Raw genomic sequence first — 26326 nt, forward strand, 5'->3', positions numbered from 1 at the left:
GATATTCAGTGAAACAAAATAATTCTTTTATTCCATTTGCTTTGATTTTATACTGATGCATGACTATTCTTCCATGAATAGAAAGCCTCACAAATCTGATTGCATGGTTAGCAAACTAAAATATACAAGAACTTTAGCATTATCTCATCTGAAGGAAAAAATATACAGTAACTAGCTTACAGAGCTAGAGGTCCAAGCACTGATAGTTCTCATCTCCCAGTTTACCATTATTGTAGTCACCCAAGAAAGCAGGATCTCACAGAACAATGGAGGTCCCTGGTACAAAGAGTGGAAAAGTTGTGTTTTGTGCAAATCAACACTTTAAACAAAAAGGCTCTCATTCCATCACTGCCCTCCTGCAACTGGGTGACACTTCTTATCTATTCTATTTTTTACCCCCAAGTAAACTAAGTGGCACTTCCTGCTACTGTAGTTACCTCTGTGCAGGTATGAAATATAAGTTAAAACCAGGTCAGTCACACCTGCAATCAAATGGAGTTGACTTCAATAAGAAATGTCCATCTAATTTTACTAATATTAATATACAGATGTTCTAGGCTCAAAATATGATGCCTGAACTAACTCCAGGGAGCTGGTCCCCCTGATTGTACTCAATACTGTCCAACACTCCCTGCAGTGAAATATCAAGCCAACATCTTTCTTTTTATAGCAAGAAGTTATATTATTGTTTCTGAAAAAAATAAAGTGCAATAAAAGCGCAAACATTTACATAGCATATTCTTTAAACACTGGATTATGACTGTGATATGTAAAATAGTGTAAATGAGGTTTAGAATCACATTCCAGCTGTACTGCTATGTTTAACAGCTCCTACTAAGGTCTTAGCTCCCTGTGCCAGATATTCTTGCTCACTGTTTGGAGCATGCCCCATAATTTCATTGATTCCTTTTCTTTTATTCTTTTTAATGCAGCAAAAGTTTTGTCCCTGTTTTAAAAGGTCTAGGCTTTGCATCTCTTGCCTCATTCTCTGGATATCCCTTTTGTCTCTCCTGTAACCAAAGTCTTGTTGTCTTCACTCCTATCTTTCAGAAAGAGCAGTGTTGTCTTCCTCTGCTACACTTCCTTGCTTCTACTCAATTTACTTCCCCATTGTGATTTACCTCTGTCACTTTGGATGATGTAGAACAGAGGGACGATTCAAAATAAAGGCATTGTGAAATCCAGAGGGCTGAGACCATGGTCCTACAGGCATGCAGTGAAGCACATCCATTCTACACCTCCATTGATTTTGTTACATTAGTGGTCCAGGTACTCTGGGATAAACCACATCAGACCTTCAGCCTATCCTAAGCACACTCCCAAATGTCCTCTGTACACAGGACTCTTGAGATGAGTGGATTTATCACATTATCTATCCTGAATGGCAGAACAGAAATAACTTGATTTTCTAATTCCTCAGCCTTCCACATAATAATCTCACTTCATTTTCCACATATATTATTTTATTCTCTTACATCCTGGAACTATAACACCTTGGGAGTGAAGCAGGAAGAGAGCTAAATTGTGTATGTTCTAGATCTTGCCCATTCCCTGCCAAGAGTTTTAGAACATTGACAATTAATACTAGCCTAAATCTGCTTCAGATAAAGCCACGTGGAGTTTTTGTGAGAATTTAGAGATCATTTGCAATTATTCCAGTCATATTTCCAAAGAAATTGGTGTGTATTATTCCAGAAAGAATTCACAAAAATACTCAGCTTAGATCTAAGCATCTCAACCTGAACGACAGGGAAGACCCTTTGCCATTCCAAATTTAAAATATTTAAAATATACTGGCCAAAGAAGGGAGGAAGGGTAAATTTGAATCCAAATTATCACATTTCAGAAAGTTCCAGAGATCAATTCACAGTCAACTGACATGATATTCAAGCAGTATGGAAAAGTCTAACACACTGGATACTTCCCACTGATTCCTCTAGGAATAGTGAATGCAGCTGCACATCTAGTGTGGCATAGGAAAGCTCTTCCTTCCTATTATTTGTATTTTCTTCAATGATTTTCCTCTTAAATAAAATACACTTCTGACAATTTGAGCAAGATTTCAATCCCTACAGAAGCTTCAGTTCCCGTGTCCTTCACACAGTTTCTCAGAGCAACAACACTGAGTATGATTTTCAAACACATCTGGATCCACCTTTAACACTTCAGTGCTATGGGATTGCTTTGAAATACTCAAGGAAGTTCTGTACCAGCAGTTGTCTTTGAAAGAATGACTTAAATTTTCACTTGGCATTTGAAGACCTAAATTGTGCCTTTTCTCCCAAGTGTTCCAGAATAACATTACCAGCACAAAGAAAGCTGGGAGACGAAGACTCTGAGGTAGCAGCGCACTCAGACTGCATTAAAGCACTTGTTCCACACGCAGCTGGAATGTGGTGGAAGGCAGCTTCTCCTTTGATGGATCAGACTACATCCCTCTACACTATGTAGTAAACAAAACTCCAACACCTGTATCCGACATACACATATTGACCTCAGTGATGCATTGCTAAAAGTCTATTTCAAATATTCTTTCTCCCAAAAGCCACCTGAATAATACACTTCATTTCTTTGGATAGAATCCCAAGAAAAAAATAAAATAAAAAGGGAGACATCATTAAAGATAAAATATTTCTATGGTGCCTTTTTTCTTTTTTTTGGCCGGAAGCCATGTAATTCTTTTCTATCTGGCTTGTTCAGGTTCTGTCACAAAGAGAATGACCTTTATTGAATGGTCAGCAAATGTGATGGTTTTAAAGCAGCTACAGTTGTGGTAAAACTGATGCACCATCATTGTACTCTTGCTCACAAAATGCAGAGGCTCCACTGTGTATTGTCAAAGCAACTCACAGCAGCTGAATGCAACAATCCAATTAGTGAAACAAGCACAGTTCATGCATAAAGTCTCTTCCAGGCACTGTTAGAAAACAAGATCCCAATGTACAGAGACTTGCCTTTTAAACTACATATTTCTATGAACTGCAGAAGAAAAAAGGATTACCTTGCAGTTTGACTTATCTAAAAAGACCAGAGGCCTGGAAGGGGCTGTCTTATAACACTGTGGTAGAACTGGCTGCTAGAACACAATAGTGTGCAGCAATCCTTATGATCAGAGCCACAGATGATGATAGAGACATCAACTTCTCCATTCTCCACAAGGAATACAAAACAAGCTTGCTTTCCTGGCAGGGCAATTTTTTGTTATGTAGTTTAATGGATTCTGGGGTCTCTTTCCTGTTACTTAGGGTTTTTGCTTTGAAAACTGAATACAATGAAGGAAAAGGTCTCAGTTTTAATAGGATTTTCCTCCTGGTATTTGTAAGGGCTAGTGTGAGAATGAACACTACATGCCACCAGGACTAAGAGATAAGAATCTCAACACTCCATTTTGTCTAAGTGATCTACTCCATCAGCAAAAATACTCTCACCACTAGAAGATGCAACTTTGTACCATGGTTTCATTTGACTCCTGTGCTGCCACAAGTACCATTCATCTTCTGTATGAGGCAAGACAAAAATAACATAACTTAGGCTGCTTGTCTGGAAAGTAACAGGCAAGAAATATGACAACAAGCAAACTTGACAACTGTTCTGGTGATAGTTACGTCTGGCTAGAACCTACACCCCCCACCCGTGCCTCTTTACTTGGTCCTTACAAATAGACATGATTCTGGCCAATTACTGACAATAATTATTAACAAAAATACAAGCTAACACTGGGGGCAAAGGAAAAGCATCTCTCATTCACACCAATAAAACAATGTTTAAGACACCTACAAAGATAATGCACAATCATCACTATACAACAGTATGGAAACATCATGGGAACAGAACCACAGAGAGCAGAAAATAAAACAAATGTGGAAAAGTTTGCTCTGCACCTGAACAACTGTAACCAAAACTTGATATATTTGTTGTAACAAAATGCATTAATGATAATTTCATGCTTTTTATTTAGGATGCATTCATAAATATCTAGAAATGATAAATGAATTTCAAATAATTTTATATTATGCAGAAGGGAAATAATTCCATAATTTAATGAATTAAAAATCATAACTAAGTACCTGATTTGCTTTTGACCAAATTTAATACAGGAACACATTTACAATATGTTTACAGGGTCTTAACTTACTTATTTTTAAATAGTTATTAATACAATAAAACCAAGAGTGTGGATAATAACTACAGGCAGGTATGTAAGTAACTCTAGGCTCAGTAAAATTATACTCCTGGACAAAATAATATGATAAAATATTTAAATAATATGGGTATATTACTAAAGTAATGTCCTGATAAGTTTCTTTTCAGCAAAAAAAGTAGCATGCTTATTGTTGTCTTTTCTTCTGTAAAGTGTGGTTAGTGGCAGCTCTCAAATTTTTGATACCCTGCATACATATGTGGGCTTATAACTTCACTTACTGTTTATGGAAATCTCCCATTAGCAACTTTTACTTTTTTAATTCAGTAACAAAGCTGGTGAATTTTTTTTTTTCAATTGACATTACATTCATTGGAAGAACAGACCTTTAGGAGAGAAGGGGACCACAATGATAAATTTATGCAGGCCAAACTGAAATTATAACTCAGGCTGAAAAAAAGAGAAGGAAAATGTTTTTTGAAATGAAAGTTAATGATGCTTACTTTCAAAACTGAACAAAGATTAAACTAAAAGTTAGGCTTGAAATAGCATGGACCAGATTTCTTGCAGAAAAATGAACATTTACCAGCTTGGCCCAAAATGAATTTTGCAGTTTCTGTTGCACTCAGCATTTCCCACTCCTTCTCAGGTTCCACTTGACTTTAAGTTATTCTTTCCTAGCTTTAATTCTCTCAGGCAGGAAAGAAAATATACATTTTTTACTTATTTTCAAGAGCCTAGTGGTATGCTATCACAGAATAAAGTACAAATTCCTGGAAAGGAAATGAGAAAAGATTGTGAATAGTAACTTGAGAAGACGACACTGCACCAAGGAATATTCTGCACAAGACAGTCATTAAAAAAACTAAAACCAGGGAAATAAAACCGCTTTCACGTTTCTTTAACAAATATGTCCCTAAAAACCCTGAGGAATCACAGAGAAATCATTAGAACATCATTTTTATTAGTTTACAGAAAACGAGTTTCCCTTGTGACACAGCAATTTCTGCTTTTATTGCTTCTAGACTCCAGTCTCTGTGTGACAACTGAGGCTGTGTTTCCTCTTATTGTAACTCCCATAAACATACCTCAAGTAATAAAACAGAAGCTAATTCTCAATTTTCTAGCAAAATGTCCACTGAAGCCTCCCCGTTTCCCTCCACTATACTGTAACAATCTGCAATTATTTGTTTAAAGTAGTTCTCAAGAATCCCCATTGTGACAGACATTGCAGAACCGAGTAAAAATGCATTCCCTCCCCACCTTCAGTAATGACTGTAGGTTAAATACAGTAATTAAGTGAAGTTCTACCATCTGACCTCAAGAGTGGTATAAATCATGACAATCAAAATATTACAAAGTGGTCCATAGCAGAACTTCTCATTATTGATACAATGAACTCATTGTTCTTAAGCAAACATTTTAAGCAGCATCCATTATTCATGCAGAGCATGAAAGATTACCTATCTGGGATTTAGAAAAAAGAGCACATTTGAATATCAAAAAATGGCAGATTTTTAAATCTTTTATAAGAATGGTTTTGTACAAGTTCTTATCTCTATGTTACAAGTCTGTTGTTTGAAATGGACATGTAAGGAAATTATTTTTAAACACATTAGGTCAAATCTTCACCTGTGCAAATCTGCATAGCTTCACTTCAAAGAAATGCAATGAATGGCTTTTGCTATGCTCTGAGGCATATGCTGATTTTTACACAACTGAACTGACTTGGTTACATCCAGTAGCAGTCTAAATTTCCTGCAGTAAAGGTTTTAATGCTAAAAACATTTTGACAAAACCCAGCTTTTGAGTCAAAGGGAGGTTGCTAAAGTCATAGATGCACTATCTGCAGAAAAATGCAAATTAATATCCATAAAGCAAGAAGATATCTATGCTAAATGAATAGCACTTAAAACTTAAGAAAAAATAATATCATTATTCACGTTATCTTTTTATCCATAATTTCCATAGGAGACCCAATAAAATGTTATGAGGATGCAGCTGGCATCTAAAATTCACTATGAGACAGACAATGATGTGTTTATATTGCCTACTGTGGCCAGTTTTTGAAGAAGGTCAACCCAGAGATTACATAAATTAAATCTAAATTGTAATGGTCTACAGCTGCATACACTCAGTATATTAGATTATTGAAAGCTCAGTGTAGTTCTCTACACTTCAAAATTTTGAAGTTGCTGTTTTTATTTATGCCTTCAGATGTGTAGTTTCAAGACAATTTGTTAAAATAATGAAAATTACTACTATATAATTGACAATTCATAATCAAATGCCAAATACAAAATCAAAAGCCAAGCTGAATACTTTCCTGTAAGGAAATGGTGCTTTAATACAGAGATATTAATATACAGTCATGTCAAAAGGGAAGCATTGTTTGGTCATATATGTTATGACTTCTGTATGCAGTTATATTCCCCTCTGATTTGGAGCGTAAGGAAAACATGAAAACCAAATGGGTCACTATTAAATGTCTGCCATTCACATCCATTTTGTTGTTTCCATTGAAAAGTGTAGCTAAGTGGTTCCAGAGAGGACGACTACAATAATAACTACACTAAAACAATATAGATGCACACAATTTTCACTTGCATCAACATATCTAAAAAGCAGACAAATAAGCAATGTGACAACTCTGCAAAATGCTTCAGGGCACCCAAATCCATGTTAAGATGTGGAAAATAAGTCTGCTTTTTTATCACTCTTTTTTTCTTACTGAAACAGGACAACTACAACATTGTGATTAATGTGTTCCAAAAGCTTTTCTTCAAACTGTCTCCATGATATGCAATATCTCTTAAAGCACCATGAACTCTTGGGTAACAGAGACTGTTAATTGTAAGACTTTTTAAAATAGCGCAGCAGGAAACACAAACTGTTAGTGCATAAATTACTGCTGCCTTGAGGCTGCAGTAACTCATGCATCCTTGTATTCCCCCTCAAACACCTCCCCTTTCAGAGTTCAGGTCTCCACTCCCACCCCCAGCTCACCACCTCTTTATGGCAACTGTTACAAAGCCATTAAAAATCCACAGGCCTGCCCAGAGAACTGTGTAGCAAATGGCAGGAAAAAACACCCAAAGGGCTCTGGGGCTTTACTTTCAAGAAATCTCTGTAAAAATGGTACTGCAATAATTATGTGTTTATATAACTCATTATTATTTGTCTACAGTCGGGCGTAATTTGATTTTATTCCTTTAATAAAAACTTGATCTAATTTGAGATTATCACTGTCAGTTCATGGACAAGCCCAACTGATCAATAATGCCAGCACTAGTGAGCAATAGGCAATTCTATCTACAGAGCAATTACTGACACAGATGTAGTCAGCTGAAAGGCTTGATCTTGCTGAGCCAAACAATGTCAGAAGACTGGCTTCTTTATTTTTCATATCCATATTTTTGTTCTTTTTTTCTTTTTCATTCCCCTTGAAGAAGAAAAAAGCCTTATCTTGCTAATAAAAGATGTGCTAAACTATACAAACTGTAGACTAATATTGGCTCCCTAAATCATAATATCTCCTTTTTTAAGCAGGGAAAAAAAAGCCAGTAAGAACTAAGATTGCAGCAAATAGCACTCTTTGATCTAGAAACGCACAGTATCTTCAGTCCTAGCAGCAGATCATGACAGAATCCAGTCTATGATGGTGTTATGTGTACATAATGCTGGCAAAATAAATAAATTGCACTGAAAGGATTTCATACTGCAATTCTGACTTAAACTCATAAAATTAAATTTTTGATGAATTAATGCACATTGACTAAGGTCAATGTAGCATATGATTGTGGCATTTTGTAAAAATGAGTGACAATTACAGATTCTTTGAAATATTTTAGATGGCTCAGCAGGACATAATGTAACTGAAAATTAAATTCAATAAAGGAAAGATATTGTTTGTATCACATGTCCATTCAACATTTTAGCTTATTTGATGCATTCATCCATTAGAACCACACATACTTCTGTATTAACTACTCCACTCTAATTGAAGGCACCCAAGAGTTTTAACATATGCTTTCCCATGCTAATTCTGAGACTACATTATTATTTTTATATCACCAACGGGATCATAGTATGAATTTACAAAGCCATATATAGCTACAAAAATTACACTATTAAGTTCTCAGAGTGACCAGCATGAAACACTTTTGCTAAAAAAGACTCCTGACGGTGTCTGCATTATTTGCCATATTTATTTAATGGCTTCAGAGTGTCTAAAATATTCTAAAGGACCCTCAGAAAATATTTAATGACCATTATCATACATTTTCTTCTCTGGAAAAGTCCCCTTAATTATGACTATGAGATCTAGACAGCTTAAGAACAGCTCAGAGCCACTATGCTTGGAGTGCTTTGTATGCCGTGCCACAAGAACAGGAAAGGAGAAAAAGGGCTTTCCACTGAACAGCCTTTCATTAGGCTAAGATAGAACAGGCAGAAGTGTCTTTTACTTTGCAAAGGGGAAAGAAGCTTCAGTTAAATGCTCACAATACATAGGCGCTGATTAAAAAATGCCACAACTGAAGAAAGAAATTTGTATGTGTATTAGGCCCTGGGCAGGAGGATTCAATGCACTGTGCAGAGTGATCCTGCTCCTCTGTAACCCATTCTCAAGTACAATTGGGCAGATTATCAAAATATGAGTTACCAAAAATGAATTACTGCTCTTCTGAACATGAATATAGAGTGGAGAAATAACTCATAACTTCAGAAACAACCGAAGAAATGTTTTAAAGATATTAGCACATTATACAAATAACAGTAGTCTTCTTATGCCTAATATGTGTACAACCCTGACAATTCACTGCATGTAATTATTACTATCAGCATTGACAAAAATATCCCCTAAGCAAACAGCACCTTAAAAGCTCCTAAGAAAACTTACCAACCACTTATTGTATGTGCTAACCTTTCCAGACAGCTGCTGGTATGCGTAGCACAGCTCTGGGAGGCTCACAGCTTCTCAAGCACTCCCAGTTTCAGCATCAGTCATTGTACTGGGGCACAGGACAGACCAGAGCTGTTTCCTGCAGTCACAGCTCTGGCTTATGAAAGAATTCACATTCAGGTCTGTTGCACCAGCCCACACTGCTCACTAGGATACTGCCTTGGCAAAAGCACCTTACTTGGGCTCTATCCCATTCACCTGGAAGGAGCACAGATGTACTTTACATGCAAATCCAGACTCCAGAGCTCACCTGCATGGTGGAATGGTGCCTGAGGAATCTGGCCCTAAGTACTTGAGGAGAAACACTTCAACATTAAGGGGATACTTTGCTGCTGTAAGAGATGACAACTCTGTTCAGTTTAACAAACTGAAGAGGGGCCCTGAATAATGCTGCTAAGCTGTGCAAATCATTGACTGCTGATTTACTTCCTTGGGCTGCTGACAACCAAGGTAAGTCAGAAATACTGAAAAGTGCAAAGCAACAGTCTATGAACACAATGAGCTCAGACTGAGGAATAAAACCTCAGGTCACCTTTCCCTCCCAATGATTCTTTGCATCATGAATCAAAGCAAAAGAGGTGGCCAGGAAAAGCTATGCATCTAGAGTTGAAAAAATGAATAATTACTTGTTACTGAGTATAAAATTCATGTCAGGAACTTTTAACTTTTTTTCTTTAGAGATTAATGCTTAATCACTTTATGGAGCTATTTTTCATCCCACTGTACTACCATATCTTATATACCTCCTGGAATGCAGGCTCACAGTGCTGTCCTACTCTGAATTGCAAGAATTGAAAAAAAAAAAAGGAAAAGAAGGTGTGATATTAAATGTCTCAAGAGAAACCAGAGAAAAATCTATCTCTGTGAGAGAAAAATCCTTTAAAAACTCCTTAACCTAAATATGAGGTCATTTTACCTCCTAGCTGAGTGGGTTTGTCACAGATGCAATTACATTTATTCTCCTTCTGCAAAGCACTCAAGTCATCTTTATGCTTACTAAAACAGCTGATATTTTCAAAAAAGAAAAAGGCATGTGGTCAAACTAGTTCAGCAAATTCTCTGAAGCCTGAAAGAAGAAACTACGTCTAAATTGGCCAAGTGTCATGAAGGAAAGTATTGGAGACATAACCAATGGATTCATTCATATAAACTCCATGGCAAACCTCTTTAAGTAACTACCTTGAATACAAAGCTTCTAAGTAATCCATTATGACTTTCCTCAAAGGCTCAAGTATTTTTCTACGTGAAAAGGGAAATTCATGGTAAAACTTAAGGGAATTCTTGTGCAGGAGCATGGAAAACTGCTTTCCATTAGTACTCATGACCACTGATTGCCAGCACGACATTCCGCACATCTCTTAAGTTGAAGCTCACAGTGCTTTCAACTCAACAAAGGTATTTCTATACATGTAAGCAGATGAAGATCAGGTTGTTAACCTGCTGATCAATACATCAAATCTTCCATCTGAAAAATGGGACTGGAACCCCTTACATACCAACATTCTCTCATTGCTCCTTGAGACCATCAAATTAAAACCACTGCAAAAGCACACAGGCTTTTGAACAAAAGCTAAATTCTTACACATCATTCACCCAGCATGGTATAGCTCTGTATCAAAAGAAATTCAAACTGTATATGAAGTCTCTTTTTAGTAGCAAGAAAAGAATGTGCATATCATTGCTCAGCTGAGAAGCTGTTTTGGAGCATCTGAGGCCACCCTATAGAAGGAGAAGCTTTGGTTTACTAACTCATTTAGATACTCCATTTTACTCATCTATTTCTCAAGCACTGGAGAAATCTCCTTTATGTTTGGTGTTTTTTACTATTTCCAACAATTATAGTCATTTTATTAAGCTACAACAGCCTGTGCTCATTCCACAGAAGTTCTTCACCCAGTGAATGGTTCATGTGCCTGGGCTGAAAACCGTCTTCTCATCACCACATAAAGCTCAAAGAAGTGTGTAGTCTCTCACAGTGTATGCTGGGAACCTATTCCCTCATTGTGAATAAGAAACAGCCCTTCTTCCATAAATACCACAGGCCACCAGTAACAGTTGTCACTCAGGCTAAGAAAGAACTAGCTTTCTAGGTGAAGAAAGATGCACAGGAAGAGCAAACACACAGTCAAGATCCAGTGAAAGGTGATGACATCTGCAAACTTGTAAGAATACTAACATGCTAAATAACTGCAACCTTAACTGCACTAAGGAACAAGGTGTCAAAATGTCCTTCCTTTGAAAAAATTATGATAACCAGAACATGTTACTCCACTGAAGTAGTCAAGTTCACATACTAATACAATGTTACACATCTCTTTTTGGTACATACTTGAAAATGGCTTCATCTTGATTTTGTATTAAATAGTGCTGCTTTCTTTAGTCCCCCTGGGAGTACCAGCCCCCTTATGCAGATTTTAAGTCACCAAGACAGTTTACTTCCATGGACAGAATCAGCCCAAGTCCCCAGGTGAAGCCAGCCTGCCTTTCTTGGAGCATCCATATGCCGAAGACACCAAAGCTTTTAAAGCTGTGCTGCATATAGAGATGCAAAATAATAAACTCAAGAAAAATAACTTTCTGACACTCTTAGATCTGTTGGATGAGATGGACTAAATAAATGGGTTTAATAAATATTTACCCTCAGTCTTTTGCATACAGGTTTTTTTTTTTTTTTCCTATAGACTTCCTTTCTAGTCTAAAAAGTCCTATCTCCTTTCCAGGATCCACAAATTCCACCTTGTCTCCTCTGGTTCCAAGCAAAGCCTGTCCATTATCTCTAAGGCTTGGCTTTGTGTCAAGTCCCTGCCTTTGCCTCAGAGCAAAAGGGTCAACAATGCTTCTCATGTATCTTTTCAGCCCCTTCCCCCTCCCCCTCCACTTGGAAACTGTTGGAACTAGCTTTGTTTCAGGAAATCTGGAAAAGCAAGATTCTGACCATTTAAGCCTTGCTGTTGCAGACATAAAATCAACTGAGAACAAAAGCATCTGCCACTTAAATTACTTGTGCACACAATGAAAAAATTAAATGTTACGGCTCCACCAGAAGTTGATAAAGCATGCATATTTATGAAAAGATAAATATTTAAAGGCATGCATTTACCCAACTCAGTTTAGAAATACAATAATTTGCAGACTTATCTCTGCAAGGTGTTGGCGAGTAGCAAGGATGCTGGTTTTCCTGTTTACTACAAAAGATATTCAGGGCCTCAGCTCATGATACTGAGGGTTCTGGTTGCTTTCATTAGGACCACAAGGATGGACACATCCTACTTTAGAGTTCCAGACATCATTTATCCTGAACCTTCCCATTCCTACTCTGTATCCAGAATGTTCTGACTCAGGTTTATGACCTGATTTCATGTAAGGTCAAGACAGATTCTCACACTTTCTCAACCTCAACTGGATTCCCACTCAGTGTAAATGTGGATACGAGGATACCATAATAACCTTGTCTTTATCAATGGGCTGACACACTTCCTTATTCTCTGAGGCTCCATGAGCAGGACACAAATGTAATGTACATGTGCTTGTTGAAGAACACTGCTGACAAGAGTTCCAGCAGCTTCAAGGGATGCTCAGGCATTGGGCCCGGGCGTCTCAACACCAAACTGCACCCACTGTGTGTACACAATTGTTGTAAAGAGGCACAAAGCTGCCATACAGAATATCCCCATGAACTCTGTGCTGTTGGTCTGAAGCTGCATCTTGCCAGCATGATACATCTCATGCTGGATGACTTTCAAAGTTGATTCATTCCTCTTGTTCATAAGCTAGAAAAACGGTTTAAGTGATTACCAGGGGTAAGCTAAACAAATAGCAGCTAATGGGAAAGATCAGGAGAAAAATGCTTAAGGCTCTCAGTCCACCTAAAAACCGGTCAACATCCATTCTCCCACACAGGGTCTCAATGTTTGTTTGGGCAAGGATCAGTGAAAGGGCTTTCTTCTGTATCTGTGTTCCACAGAGACCAAGATAAAAGGAGTCGGTATGAGACTTAGAGATTTCAGAAGAAATAAATGGGAAGTGATCATCAAAAGCTAGATTTAACTGTTCAGACTCAGATTATTCCTGAACATATTTAGGCAGTAAAATCAAACAGTAAAGTAATCCTGAAATATTTCAGTTAAGGTCCTGGCTTGTTTCCTGAATAGAGCTTTGGTTCACAGATTATGCTGTTGAAAGCAATGAAACAATGTACCCTAAATAAGTATGTTAAGATTTGCTTCCTTGTGAGGTTAAATTACTTATTACTAAATTACTTTTATTTTATACAAATATCTTTAAGCAGTATCTATGACTTTCAACCCTATATAAATACAAATTATAAGATGGTAAAATCACTCACGCCCAAAAGGCTGATAGTGAAAGAAACAGATCTTCCTATTGCATGTAGGATATCATACAAGATCATACATGAAGTATGATTCTTTAAATCTAAAGAATTTAAAGTTCTTTAAATCTAAATAATGGATCATCATAATAATAATTCCATCACAAGGATCTTTACACTGTATGTGTACTCTGCTGTAACAGAGCATGAAAACCTGAAAATACACCACATCCTTTCAAGCAAAGCCATGCAAAAGATGCCCCATTTTGTGGCCATACTGCAAGTTGTTCTTGACCTAGAAGAAAATTTCTGTGTGGCAGTTACTGGGGCACACAAATCTTAAAATGTAGAGACCTGTGACACCTGGTCCTGTGACACAAGAGGTCTTGCCAGGATTTGACTCCCTACTGTGCACTTCCCACTATATAAAGAAGAGGGAAAGGAGAATGGGACGGTTTATCTACACAGCAATCTAAATGCCAGCAATTGATACTGTCTGCATGTAACCCACATGATCCTGGATGGCTGCCCAAAACACTCCTCCAAAGAGCCAAAAAACTCAGAAGAATCCAAGTTTGCGGTAACCCTTTTTTGGTCACTTGGTATTTTATAGGCTCCCAAAGAGCCTTTACAGAAGAAAATGTCAAAATTTTGAAATCTTTCATCCTTTTGTAAGGATGTAAAGTGTAAGCAAAACTCAAGGCATCAATCTCACAGGTGCAACTGAGAAGATTTAAGCAGATATAAACATACTAGCAAACAAGAATTATAATTTTAAAATGGACCAAGCCCATGTTTAATTCTATGAAAACTGTAAGCCAGCATTAATTCCTTTTTTCTTTATGTATGGATTCAGAGCAGTTATTCAGCTAGTGGGAAAACTCCCCTGCTCTGAAGAATAAACAGGTTAATGAACAGCTCAGCTATTGATTCTTTTGACATTTGACTGAAAGCAGGTGCTGAATTCAGGGTTTACTAGTGCTGGTGTAGCTGCTATGACTATTTTAATTTTCCTCTTCATTGAAGAATGATCTTTATAATAAAATAAGACTTCCTGACATGCAGGAAGGTAACACGGAGTCTAAGAAAGGAGCTATGTGGAATGAGTTCTTTTGTACTTCTTACTGATGGAAGGTGCTTATAAACAGGAGTCAGTCACTCTCCTAGCTCATATTTTTCATTGCTGTGTTCAGGAGAGAGTCAGTCTACCTGAACCCAACATTCTAAAATCCTTAGGAATCCACCAAGTACTAAAGCAAAGTCCTTTTAGATTCCATAAAAATTAATCCTACCCCATGTTTTGAAAAAAAAAAAAAAAAAAAAAAAAAAGTTACATTCTACATATAAGTAACTTTCAGTGCAACTCTTACTTAATTAAAAAAAAATAAAAATTTATCAATTTAATTTTGTGGAAGCTATAATGAGACTGGTTCTACATACCACTTCTTTTATCAGCTCCAGTCTCTCATTCTCCAGGGAAGCAGTACAGAAGTGTCTTGTCCTTTGATAGCAATAGATAAGTAACCTCATTTTGTAAAAGCAGAACTCAACAGAGTTGTACTTTGTCTTCAGCAGAAGCAGGGAATCAGACTTCACTGCCTTGTACTGAAACTATTTTAAGGCAATTTGATGCCTTATACATGATCATCGAAAAGCTTCCTGTTGCACTTTTTTTTCCTCCCCACTCTTTTCACCTGGCATTTCTTTATGCAACAGAGTACCAGGAGGTTTTATATTTAGAAGAAATAGAACTGGTCATATTTTCTGAACCCATATTTTGAGGCCTTCTGCATCCTTATCTATCTATTACATTCAGGTCAAATGTTTGTCTTTTGGTAGCAGTAAGGATTAAAGATGTAATTGCTTTTAAACCAGATATTTTTAACTCTCCTTAGCTAAAAACCTGGAGCATTAGATTAACACTTCCCTGCCTCAGCCTTCATCAGCCTTTCACTGCTAGCCAGTGAAAAAGAAAAAAATACCCAACAATAACCATATTTATTAAGGCTTTTTTACCTTGACTTTAGGTCTTGCTAAATACCTCCTCACAGACTAAATCAAGACCAAATGACAGCTTCAGATTTAGTGAGGAGTTTGGTTACAATGCCATGAAAAAACTGTGATGTCTCTATACCTCTGTCTAGACTGAACTGCCAATGAGTATGAATGCATTACACAAACACAGCTGGGCACTCTTCTGTCTTGTGATGACTCCTATGACCTGAAGAAGATGAAGACTTGATGCAAATCACAGAAATTACTTGGTGTGATTTTGTTTAAATGGTCTGCCTGACAGAAATCAGTGTCTTTGTGCACAGTAGGTAAGACAAATCAAAAGAACTTAGGAAAAAATGCTTATGTTACATTGACAGATGGAAAGCAAACAATCTGTACAAGACTGTTTCTCTGGCAAAATTAAACCAAAATATTACTTAACATTATGAAAATTTAAATAAACAAAAGCTTCACTATTGTATTTCACTATACCATTTTTATAATTAAATATTTCACACTTTCAAACAACGAGATGATTATGAAACCCACAAGTTTACCTTTGCACACATTCACACCTGTGTTCCTTCAGTTCACTGAATTTAGTGGAATAACATCTGATTAAAAGTAAACCAAGAGAAGAAACAGAGCTAAAGACTGAAAGTAAACCTGAAGGTTTGGATGAAACATAATCCTCAGCATGAGATACAAAAGGTGACTTTCCTGGCAAGTGCTACCCAAATTCTTAATAGCTTTTTGTATGTAACCTCACCTCATCTAATCCTGACATAATATTAATTAATCTTAGTCCTATTGCAGAGAAGCCTACTGAGGCAGTTAGCACCATACAATTAATCAGATATTTTGCATGCATCACAGCAACCAACAGTGTAAACTTATTGATGTGAGTTAATACAAACAGAAATCAACCTTGCCTTTCCCTTTCTCATGAGATAAAAGTATGTGGCATGGAGTCAACATATGATTATTTCTTCTATACACCACTTATTGTCCTTTCTTCCCATAGCAGCCTTTTCTTTAGGCTTCATTGCTCTCTGCAAAGCATGTTTTGGTTTTTTTCCTGCTGTTACTAGAAGAGAAATGTGATTTGGTATTTCTCTTAAATTTCTGTTTCTTGATAGAAGGATAGGTTTATCAACTGAAATTAACAATGATATACATAATTCTTGCCAGTGAAATTAATGAATCTCACCTTTCTTTTTCCTGTGTGCTTTAACAGTTCTTTAAGAAACTGAATTTTACACGTTCACATAAATATACATTTGAGAGCACTGCAGCAGTCATTGCAAAGCAACAGAAAATATTTTATACTTAAGAATGTAAGTATATACAATGTACACACTAACTCAACTGATTAAAAGCTTCACCACCTATCAATGTAATCACACATCTTAATTTTATTCCATTGTTTGAAATTTATCTTTCCTCTTCATTGCAGGAGCCAAACATCACAGTATTGTACATAATATCACTGAGGAAACCATACAATTATACAACTTGATGGCAAAGAACAAAAGGAAAACAATTTTACAAAACTGCATTTTCCTAAGCTTAAACAAAAAGAGTTTAATAAAACCACAAGAAATTTTACTCAGTTTTGTATGGCATGTGTAATATGCTGTGGTATTAATAGTATATGCAAGGTTTAATACATGCATATATGAAGGTGGTGTTTCACTTCAGCAGAATATGGTAAAGCTACTTGCAACATCAATTCAGTCCACAAATAATACTGAACATAAAGTCTAATATTTAGTGATTTCTCAGATTCTCAGTGAGATTATAATATTCCTATAATGGCACTATTTAAATGATACTTTATCTCAGGAACTGACAATTCTTCAACACATTCTCTCTACAGTGTTTGTGCCCCAAACAGTTAAGTATCTAAGACAGGAATTATTAAAAATTGGGACAGCTCTAGTGTTTGCATTTCTCAGCAAAAGAACATGGACAGTCTATTCACTACATGGCAGAAGCAGTCATTCTCCATTATTGCTGCCCAAACTTTTGGGATTTTTTTTGGTATTTAAAGGCCTATCACAAGAAATTAGTGAGCTTATGGGAACTGTCAAATGTTTCAGGTACTGTTATACATGATTATCACTCCTCAACAAAGGAATCTAACCTTCATTTCTCAGTACATAATTGTCCTGCACCTCTCCTATAGTAAACTTCTCAATTTATTATAATACTAGAAGAATTAAAACTCTTGATAGGATGGCTACCAAGCTTCCATTAAGCAAACAGAAATAGCAGTAAGTAAGGCTAATAAAACTGTTAATTTTTTCCCATTTTATCAAGTAGTGGATATGTTACCAAACAGCAGCAACTAGGAAGAACAGGTAAGATGCTGTAAGTTTGTCCCAAACAACTTAAAGCCCATCATCAAGCTACCTATATGTACTGATGCTTCTTCCACCCTAAAGACACAGCTGTCCTTTATTTTCTCATCCTGTGCTGCATTTTATAATCCTGCCGTGACCTTCACTGTCATCTCATTCAGATTTATCACTCTGACAGTCAGAATGGCTGACACAACACAGGGCCAACACAACACCACTGTGAGATGCTGGAGGTTCACAACGGGATTTTGGTTAGTGATTGTAAGATTATGAGTAGTGTTCCAAAGTGATTAGCCATCATAATAACCTAACACTGAGAACTGCAAATAAATGCAAGTTTGAGGCTGCAAGTTTCCCTTCCTCCTGACTCCCATTATTATCTTAATTAGTCATATCATCTAGATGAGTTCCAGTGAAACTCTTATTGTTTTGGATGATTTTTCCAAAGTGCCAAGTTTCTTGAATGACTGGTGAAGCTCTTTCCAAAGAAAACTTTATTAGCCTTAATCATGGAGAGTGTCATCATCCTGGAACAAATGGCATTTTACTTCATCACACACTGTAAGTTTATTGTGTTTGGTCACGTCAAATAAGCCTTTCTTACTCAGACAGACGACTTATTCACAGGAACTTTCATTTAAAAGTGGATTAAGCCAGAAAAACAGATGTAGTGATTTTACAAGATTTAAGAAATTTTAACTTCTCCATATTTTCCTATTTAATCTCACAGCTAGTGTTTTTCAGTGCTAGAAATATTTAACACCTCCAAATCACTCAGAAAATTTGAAACTCTCGGCATTCATCTAAATCAGACTGAAAATTACTTTCTTTCAATATATGATTCTTTAAGTTTTAGTTGAGTTCTTAGTTAGGTGATGCTACTGTTCTTCAGTGTGAAAAGCACACCCACTGAACACTTGATCCTTAAAAATATGCAGTAGCCTAAGGAAATTTTGTCATGGGAACCAGGAAGAGAATCTAAGCTTCTTTGTCTCTACTGAGATTCCTTTGATCTGAAAAATTTTTTGAAGTCTCAAATCATAGAGCTGGTAAGAAGGGTGGTGGCACATCTATTTGATACAAAAAATGCTACCCAGGTGAAATCTGTAACATAGCAAATTCAGCAAATTCAATACACTCAGAGTAAGTGGCAGCTGAAAGATTCCTCACAGAAAATGGTTTCTGATGTCTAGATCTCTTTTTGATAGTATTTCCTACATTTTCTGCTTATTAGTAGTTAACAATTGGCTTAAGTGGGAAAACACTGTTTTTAATATGTTTCCACTTCATTAAACATAACTCTGGTCATTCTTGGCATGTATCTCAATTTGTCTCTGGAATGTGAGACATCTAGAGCATCTTTTCTCCAGCCCAGCACAGCCGAGTTACATTGTTCCTGCTGCTGGATTAGTTTTTGCTTGCTTAGGCAAGAAGCTTTTATTCTTTCCCCACCTTTTTGACTCCAGAGACTCCACTCTATTTCCTTAGACCGTTATTAATGCTTAGACACCTCTAGAGCATACCTTAGCATGGATTACCTTTGTCCAGTGACAGGAAAAATGTGCATTTATGTAAAGTGGTGTGGGATTTGCCATGTCATGCACAGTGGAAGGTCCTGCTTATCAGCCTATTTCACAGTATTGACCTTATTTATTTTGCAAGGACTCAAACACCCTGACAAGTGTGGAGTCTGCAGTTCCGTGGAAACCAGGCATGCCAAATTTAATACACTGCTAACACTATTCTCAGACAATTTCTTTAAAAATTATCCGTAACATGAAGATGCCTCCTAGTTACTTATCCATTCATTTTGTTTTTTTCAGAACAAACTTGTTTTCTAGGACCATTAGAATGTCTAGAACCAGAAGAAAACTGGGCTGCACATGCTGATGCTGGTAGTACTTAGAGCAAGCTATGAAACAGAAAATCAGTTCAAATGATAATTGCTTACCCCGTTCTGTGTCATAGAGGTACACAAACTTTTCCCACTTATAGTAAGTCAAGAGACTCAAGATGGCTCCTTTTAATGCTGGCCGCATCTGGATGACGAACTGCACATCTGCATCTGTTGGGAAGCTCGGTGTGATGAAGGACGTGTGAAGGGCTCCACAGAATGATGTCAGGGTGTTCATTGACATCTGGTCATAGAATCCAAAGATGGCATAAACTCCCCTGGAAAACTGTGAACAGACTAAAAAAGACAGACAAAGGTGTTAAAATCTGAAATATAACGAATACAAACAAACTTTTCAAAGTTACTGTCTGAGGTAAGCCTTCTAACCATTCCTGAAACCATTCTGTATGATGCAGCAGATTGAGTGAATTAATGAGAAAATATAATTTCTCATAAATACTAATTTCAGTGTAGCACTAAATTGTATCAACTCTATAGCACTTAAACTGGCCTGAACACATTTATTTTTGGTTGTGTTTTGTCCTGTGCTTCTACAATCCACTAATCTCTCTTTATTCTTTAAAAATTAACATGGGATTACATTACCTGTCTGTAAAATACCTTTCTGTCCTTAAGTAGTACCTTGAGAGCTCTGTGAGGAGCTACATGACAAATGTCAGGCCTGCCTAAAAAACACCTAATGTTAAGATGTATTTTTTCCTGGTATCTAAACTTTGATTCAGATCTGATTCTAAGAAATCTGGGTGGTTTACTCCTTTATAGTCCACAATTCTGAAACATCTGTGTGGTCCTTTTCAGTAAGCAATTATGGTGACTTCTTAACAGAGTGTTAAAATCTTTCAGAAGCAATTTGGAAAGTCTATGACTTATTATATGACAGCACAAATGAGGATCACATATTGTTGCATCATTGGACTAAAGCTTATATCCCATAAATTGAAGGCTCTTAGTCATTAACCATTCTCCTGTCTTGAGGAACTCACCCTATACCAGAAAAAAATCAAAATGCAGACAAATATGATTTTTTTTACATGTACTTATCTGGGGAAACCCTTCATTATTTCCCATCCTTTATAGATATTGAAAAAAGATCATTTTGGACAGAAATGAAAGTATTTCAATTTGCAAACATAAACAGCTTCATGGTCATTGCAGGGAAAAAAAATTCTTTATTGTTCAGCTCTGTAGGAAAAGTGCAAAATTCTTGTGACCATGGGTTCTTCCCATGGAGGGAGTCTGATGTGTAAGGGGCTGGGGCTCTGGATTATAAAAAGATTGTACAAATGCAATACAATACAGCACAGCAGCACTTCTAATTGTACCACTGCTGAACAGGGATAAGCAAGACCCACTTGTAATGAAAAAAATTTCCCAGAAAAATGTTCATTCATTAACATTAACAATTTCACTGTCGAGAACTGGATCTAAAAACAATTTACAACCAACTCCATTGTCTTGGGGTGATTTTGTGGTGATACTCTATTCCCTAGTCATTTGCCTTATGCCCAGAAATGGCTGCTGTAGATTTAATATGAACCAGCCTGGGAACCCCAGGCATGGGCTCTGCTCAGAACTCTCTTTACAGCATGTGCTGTGCACCATGGACTGGGATGCTACACTGTTCTGTTGGATTAGTTTTTGCTTGCTTAGGCAAGAAGCTGCTTTTTTTTCTTTCCCCACCTTCTTCCTTTTTCTCTGGACTCCAGCAGAGATCCTTCAGGTTTGTTTGGGGTTTTTGTTTGTTTGTTTGTTGTTTTGTTTCCTTGAGCTGTTTCAGATTGTTTTTTGGTTTTTTCCCCTTCACTCTCAGGAGCCTGTGGGAGCTGCACTGGACAGTCTGGGCCCCAGGAAAGACCAAGCCAGCAAAAGAAAGGACACCAAAACCCACCAGCTTTGCCTGCTGTGAGAAGCCCAACACCAGAAAGGTTCCCATCTATTCTGCCCGAGTGGCTTCGTGAACTCTGTGCCTTCCCTTCCCTGAGACAAATGGGGCAGCTGCCATCCTCACCCCCTGGCCACACAGGCCTGGTGGGGGTTAAGGTTTTGAATTTTCAATATCAAGCATTTTCAATCCTTTTCTGCACCTGCGTGCACCCTTTTTTCGGTTAATAAACAATTAGGGTTTTTTTCTCTTTCACCCACTGGTATTCATTTCTCTCACTGGAAATCTCCCTCCTCTTTAGAGGAAAGGCTAATTCCAGAGCATTTTCTCCTAAAATTTGTCTCTAAACCAAGGCATCCATTAAACAGTTTTGCAAAACACTTCATATTTAACTTTGCAAAAAGCAAAGTAATTACTTTCAAGGAAGACGTGGCTTCTACACAGAAATGTACAGTCTTGTTCCTTCTGAAATACCATCACATTTTCCACCATAAATGCTACCATTCAGGATCACTAAAAACTGTTGAAGTAATCTTAAATACCAGCTCATTGACACAGCATCATGGAAAACATCTAAAATCAGCAGTCAGGTGTGAAAATTTTATTTTCATCCTGGAGCTCTAGATGTGAAAACTAGAAATATTGTTAAGGAATTTCTTTAAGTATTTAAGCCACTGTAACAGGACATGACCAGCTGTGGATACCAGCAGCAAATAACAGCTGGGGAGACACAGAAAGGAAATAAGAGGTGGCAATTTCTGAAAGGAAAGTTTGCAGAGGTTCTCAACCACAGAAAATAAAATATATAAAATAAGTTATAATACAGTAAGAATTTATTCCCAGAGACATGAATGAGGAATTAAATATACTGTTTAAAAAGCATTTTGTTAAACTATATACCAGCAGGATATAAACCAGAAAAGCTACCATAAAAAATTATTTGCTGAAGTAGCAAATAAAGAGCATTAATTTACCGACGGAAAAAAGGGAAAAACAAAACTTACATTAGAAATTTTGGCAGTCTCCAAATCATTTAAATGGTGCATAAACCCTCTAATTCCATGGGAATACTCCGTGAAGTGGGATTACTGGAGCTGAGTGTCCTCACATACACTGAGCCTGTACCTCATACATCAAGCTTCTTTTACATATATATTAATGATATAGTTTTTATGTAGATTCTGTACTGCAGGGAAAAGCAAGAATTCTAGGAATCATCCATTCTTGCAACATAAACTAATATAATTTCAAAGATCTCCTGTTCCTAAAAACTGAGAATATTTCAAACTGGATTCACCCATTATTTTTTATCAGGTGTTAAGACTCAGGAATACTTCTGAACTGTGACTCAACTGAACCAAAGTATATTTTCATACCAGATTGTGCTCATTTATGCAAAGGGCCCATCCTCAATTGGTGAGTAATCTGAGAAAAAAAAGTCTGTGAACAACCTGACTAAGCAGGACCTTCTGCAAGTAACAGACCCAACATGGAGCTGCTGCTTGCGTGGAGGTGAGAGCTCTGATTTGGTCCTCTGAGTATTTGCAACTATTTTTCCTACTGGATGATCACCAAAAATATCTTCTAACAAATGCAACTACCTGCCCACTCCTATTGCTCCTGGTTCAGGTTTGTATTCACAGCAGATTTTGAAGATTAACCCTTTGATAGACTATCTTCTATTAGTAGCTTATTATTCCTAACTACCTATTCTGCATTCACTGTAGGATGCCAATTCAGTTTTACCAGCCTATTTAAAAGACAAATAAACCTTTGTTTTTATAAGGAAAAACTAAAAGGCAAATTATCTCAGTCCTCAATGTTCATTTTCATTTTTGAACTCACAGTTTTGTTAAAATTTTGTAGCATTAGGTCTTCCACACAGTTTGTGACCTAATCTCCTCTGTGACTGGACAAACCTATAGAATATCCATGAACCCACATCATATCGTTGCTTGTTTTCCAAAAACCAAATATGTAATTACATTCATTTTAATTACACTATTATTCTAACATCACTGAACCACAATAAAAATTTTAAAAAGGCTAACTAAGCCTTAGCCTTAAGCCCTTTTTACAAACTACTTTCTACTGACAATCACAACAATCTTCATGTTTGACTAAGAATTTTGGTATTTTTCCTTAATTAACCACTGTTGATTTATGAGCTTTCACTTTCCTATTTGAAAAATACAGATGGTCAAACACATACTTTGGCTGTTAAAGAGATTATTTGGACAAGTCCTAGTTCAACCTCATTCCTCAAAAAAAAAAGCAATTTTTTTTTGCTGAGATATGAAACTACTCTTAATTATGTGGATACACATCTGTTTCCAAGGACAGCACATAACCAAGTTGATTTATAACCTGATCTGAAAAAGTTTCAATGCCCACAAGCAAGGGAGAGAGGTCCTGAGCAGTAGTTATCATGATCTCCTGTTGGACAAGCCATTATTTTGGCATTAGGTGCAAGGTGAGTACTTATTAATGGAGATTTAACACTGGACTTGTTCTCAGAGTGAGCTGCCACATGCCATTGTGTCCAGGAGAGAAAGTGATGGTATGACAGAAGTCTGTGATTCTCAAACATGTCAAGAAAAGATAAGAAACTTTCAGGTCATGACAGACTGGTGTTTCCTGCCAAGGAAGGAAAATGCTCAGAGGCAGAGTGATAACAGTGGTAAGCAGAGTTCACTTAAAAAACAAAAAAACCAAAACCACCAACAAACCAAAAACCCCAAAAACAAACAAAACCAAAACACCCAAACCAAACCAATCAAAAAACCCAAACCCAAAAAACCCCAAATCCCAAACCCAACCAGCCAAAAATGCAACTACTGAAGCTAAATAAGTAGAAATCTTAGTTCCCATACTGAATAGCAGCTGAGCCATCCTAAGCATCAGTGTAACCCAATGAACGCAGACGTCTGTTTTACTTGCATTTCCATCTTCCCTCCAGTCAAATCAGGCCCACCACTGAAACTTGCTAAGATTAACCAGATAAGTTGTTTTTTGCACTTAGATCCCAGGAAGGCTGCAGGCCAGAATCTCAGAAGACACCCCACTTCACACAAGTTATTAGATATTTTATGCCTTTTTAAAATTTATTTTTGCTTTCTAATGGTATTTAGTTTCTCTATGTTTTAGTGACTGTGAGTATTCCTGACACAACAAGGTTGTATAAGACCTGACATTTCTACTGTCTATTGCCTAGAAGCTAAAGTCAAAACTTCTCTGACACTTTTTTTTTTTTTTTTTACTTCCAGTTCTTACTATAAACAACTGAAGCGTTACCAGGAACAACTAGGTTTGGATTTTGCTTGTTTCAGGAAAAGATGTATAAAGCTAACAAAAGAGATATGTTAATGGTAGATTGTAATACATGGTCTACCATTGGATGATGTCATTAATGACTGAATTGTAAAAGCCATCAGGATCCTCCCAGGTCTGGCATCCAGTGCACTTCTGCCCTGGACACAATAGCCCAGTAGTTTTGGAGTCAGGGGTTGGAGGTTACAATACCTCAGACACTATTCCTCTTTCATTACTCCTTTTATGAGCAAGTAATTTCTCCTTTGTCCATATCAATTTCTTATAAAGTAGGTCTGAAAAATTGACCCTGTGTCAGAGTGGCACTGTGAACTGATTCAGTGATTCTCCCACAGCTCTCTGGGAGGGAAAGCACAGTAGAAGCACCATCTCAGCTGACATCGCATGTTGCTCATACCAGTTCCTCAGTTTTGTGTTCTGAGTTTTCCTCAGCTGTGAAATAATTTTATTCCCGCCACCTTCTTCTGCCAGTTGTCTTGGATTCCAGACAATTCTCACTGCCAGCTTCAGCCAACAGACTAATGGGACTACTTTATAATGGAATAATACACAGCCTATCTCAGAGCAGTTGCCATTTTCTAGGGCTCCATCCTGACCTCCTTGTTGTAATAAAGCAAGGGTTACCATTAACATTACCTCTTACAGTAAGAATATAGACTTACTCTTAGAGAGCCAGACAATGCCTCTACTGCTTTCTTTTGCTTTCATTTTAATACACAGAAAGAAAAGCAACAACTCTCTCTACCTTGAGCATTGAGGAGATCAGCACAGCAGTGCCCCTGAATGCAGAATGAGCTACTTTCAGGGGGCTCCAGGCGATCAGTCTTGAGAGCTTCCTTTAAAGCCCAAGCCCATCATATTAAAAATTTTAAATGAAGTGAACTGCATTTACCTATGGCAAATAAAACCATCTTTTACATTTTAATTAAGATACTGAATTCTGTCATGAAGAAAATATTGTTTAAAATTCAGGTAAGAAAAGCAGCTATTCCTGGAATAGTTAACAGTGAAAATTCCTGAGGGCAGGAGGGAACCAAGGAAGCTACTGCTTGAAATTGGATACAAATCTTGAGATATTGGCTATAATATGACTTCTCATCCTACATAGAAAAAGATATGCTCTCACAAACAAAAAAAATTCCTCTGAAAACAGAAATACCCAACCCAAAACCTCACAGCAGAGCACAAAATAAAGCCTTAATTTACTCTTGTTACTCCACTTATGGCATCAGTTTTCTCAATTATGAAATTGCAATGTTTTATCTAGTTCTTTTTATAAAGAACTACTTGGCTTGCTTCATTCTACCTAACGTCTTCTTCAAATACACACACTTCAGTTTGCATTTCTTTTTAGGAGAGCAAATAAAATAAAAACAGCATGTTCAGGCAGCAGGAGGGGGATATTAT

General features: G+C 36.9%; 1 protein-coding gene across 7 annotated transcripts in view; it reads right to left on the bottom strand.

Moving 5' to 3' along the window:
• The window catches only part of GRIA3 (glutamate ionotropic receptor AMPA type subunit 3), a 146382-nt gene that overhangs the window by 92234 nt on the left and 27822 nt on the right, over positions 1 to 26326 (bottom strand). For all 7 annotated transcript variants that reach the window (XR_015276569.1, XM_086851176.1, XM_086851175.1 and 4 more), the window contains exon 3: positions 19744 to 19983. Coding sequence is in view for 6 of the 7 variants with exons in the window: in XM_086851176.1 (XP_086707302.1) it covers positions 19744 to 19983 (240 nt within the window). In the remaining variant the exon portion in view is untranslated. The remainder of the gene's footprint in view (positions 1 to 19743; positions 19984 to 26326) is intronic.

The sequence above is a fragment of the Cyanistes caeruleus genome, chromosome 14 (assembly GCF_971803275.1).
Source record: "Cyanistes caeruleus chromosome 14, bCyaCae1.hap1.1, whole genome shotgun sequence".
NCBI lineage: Eukaryota > Metazoa > Chordata > Aves > Passeriformes > Paridae > Cyanistes > Cyanistes caeruleus.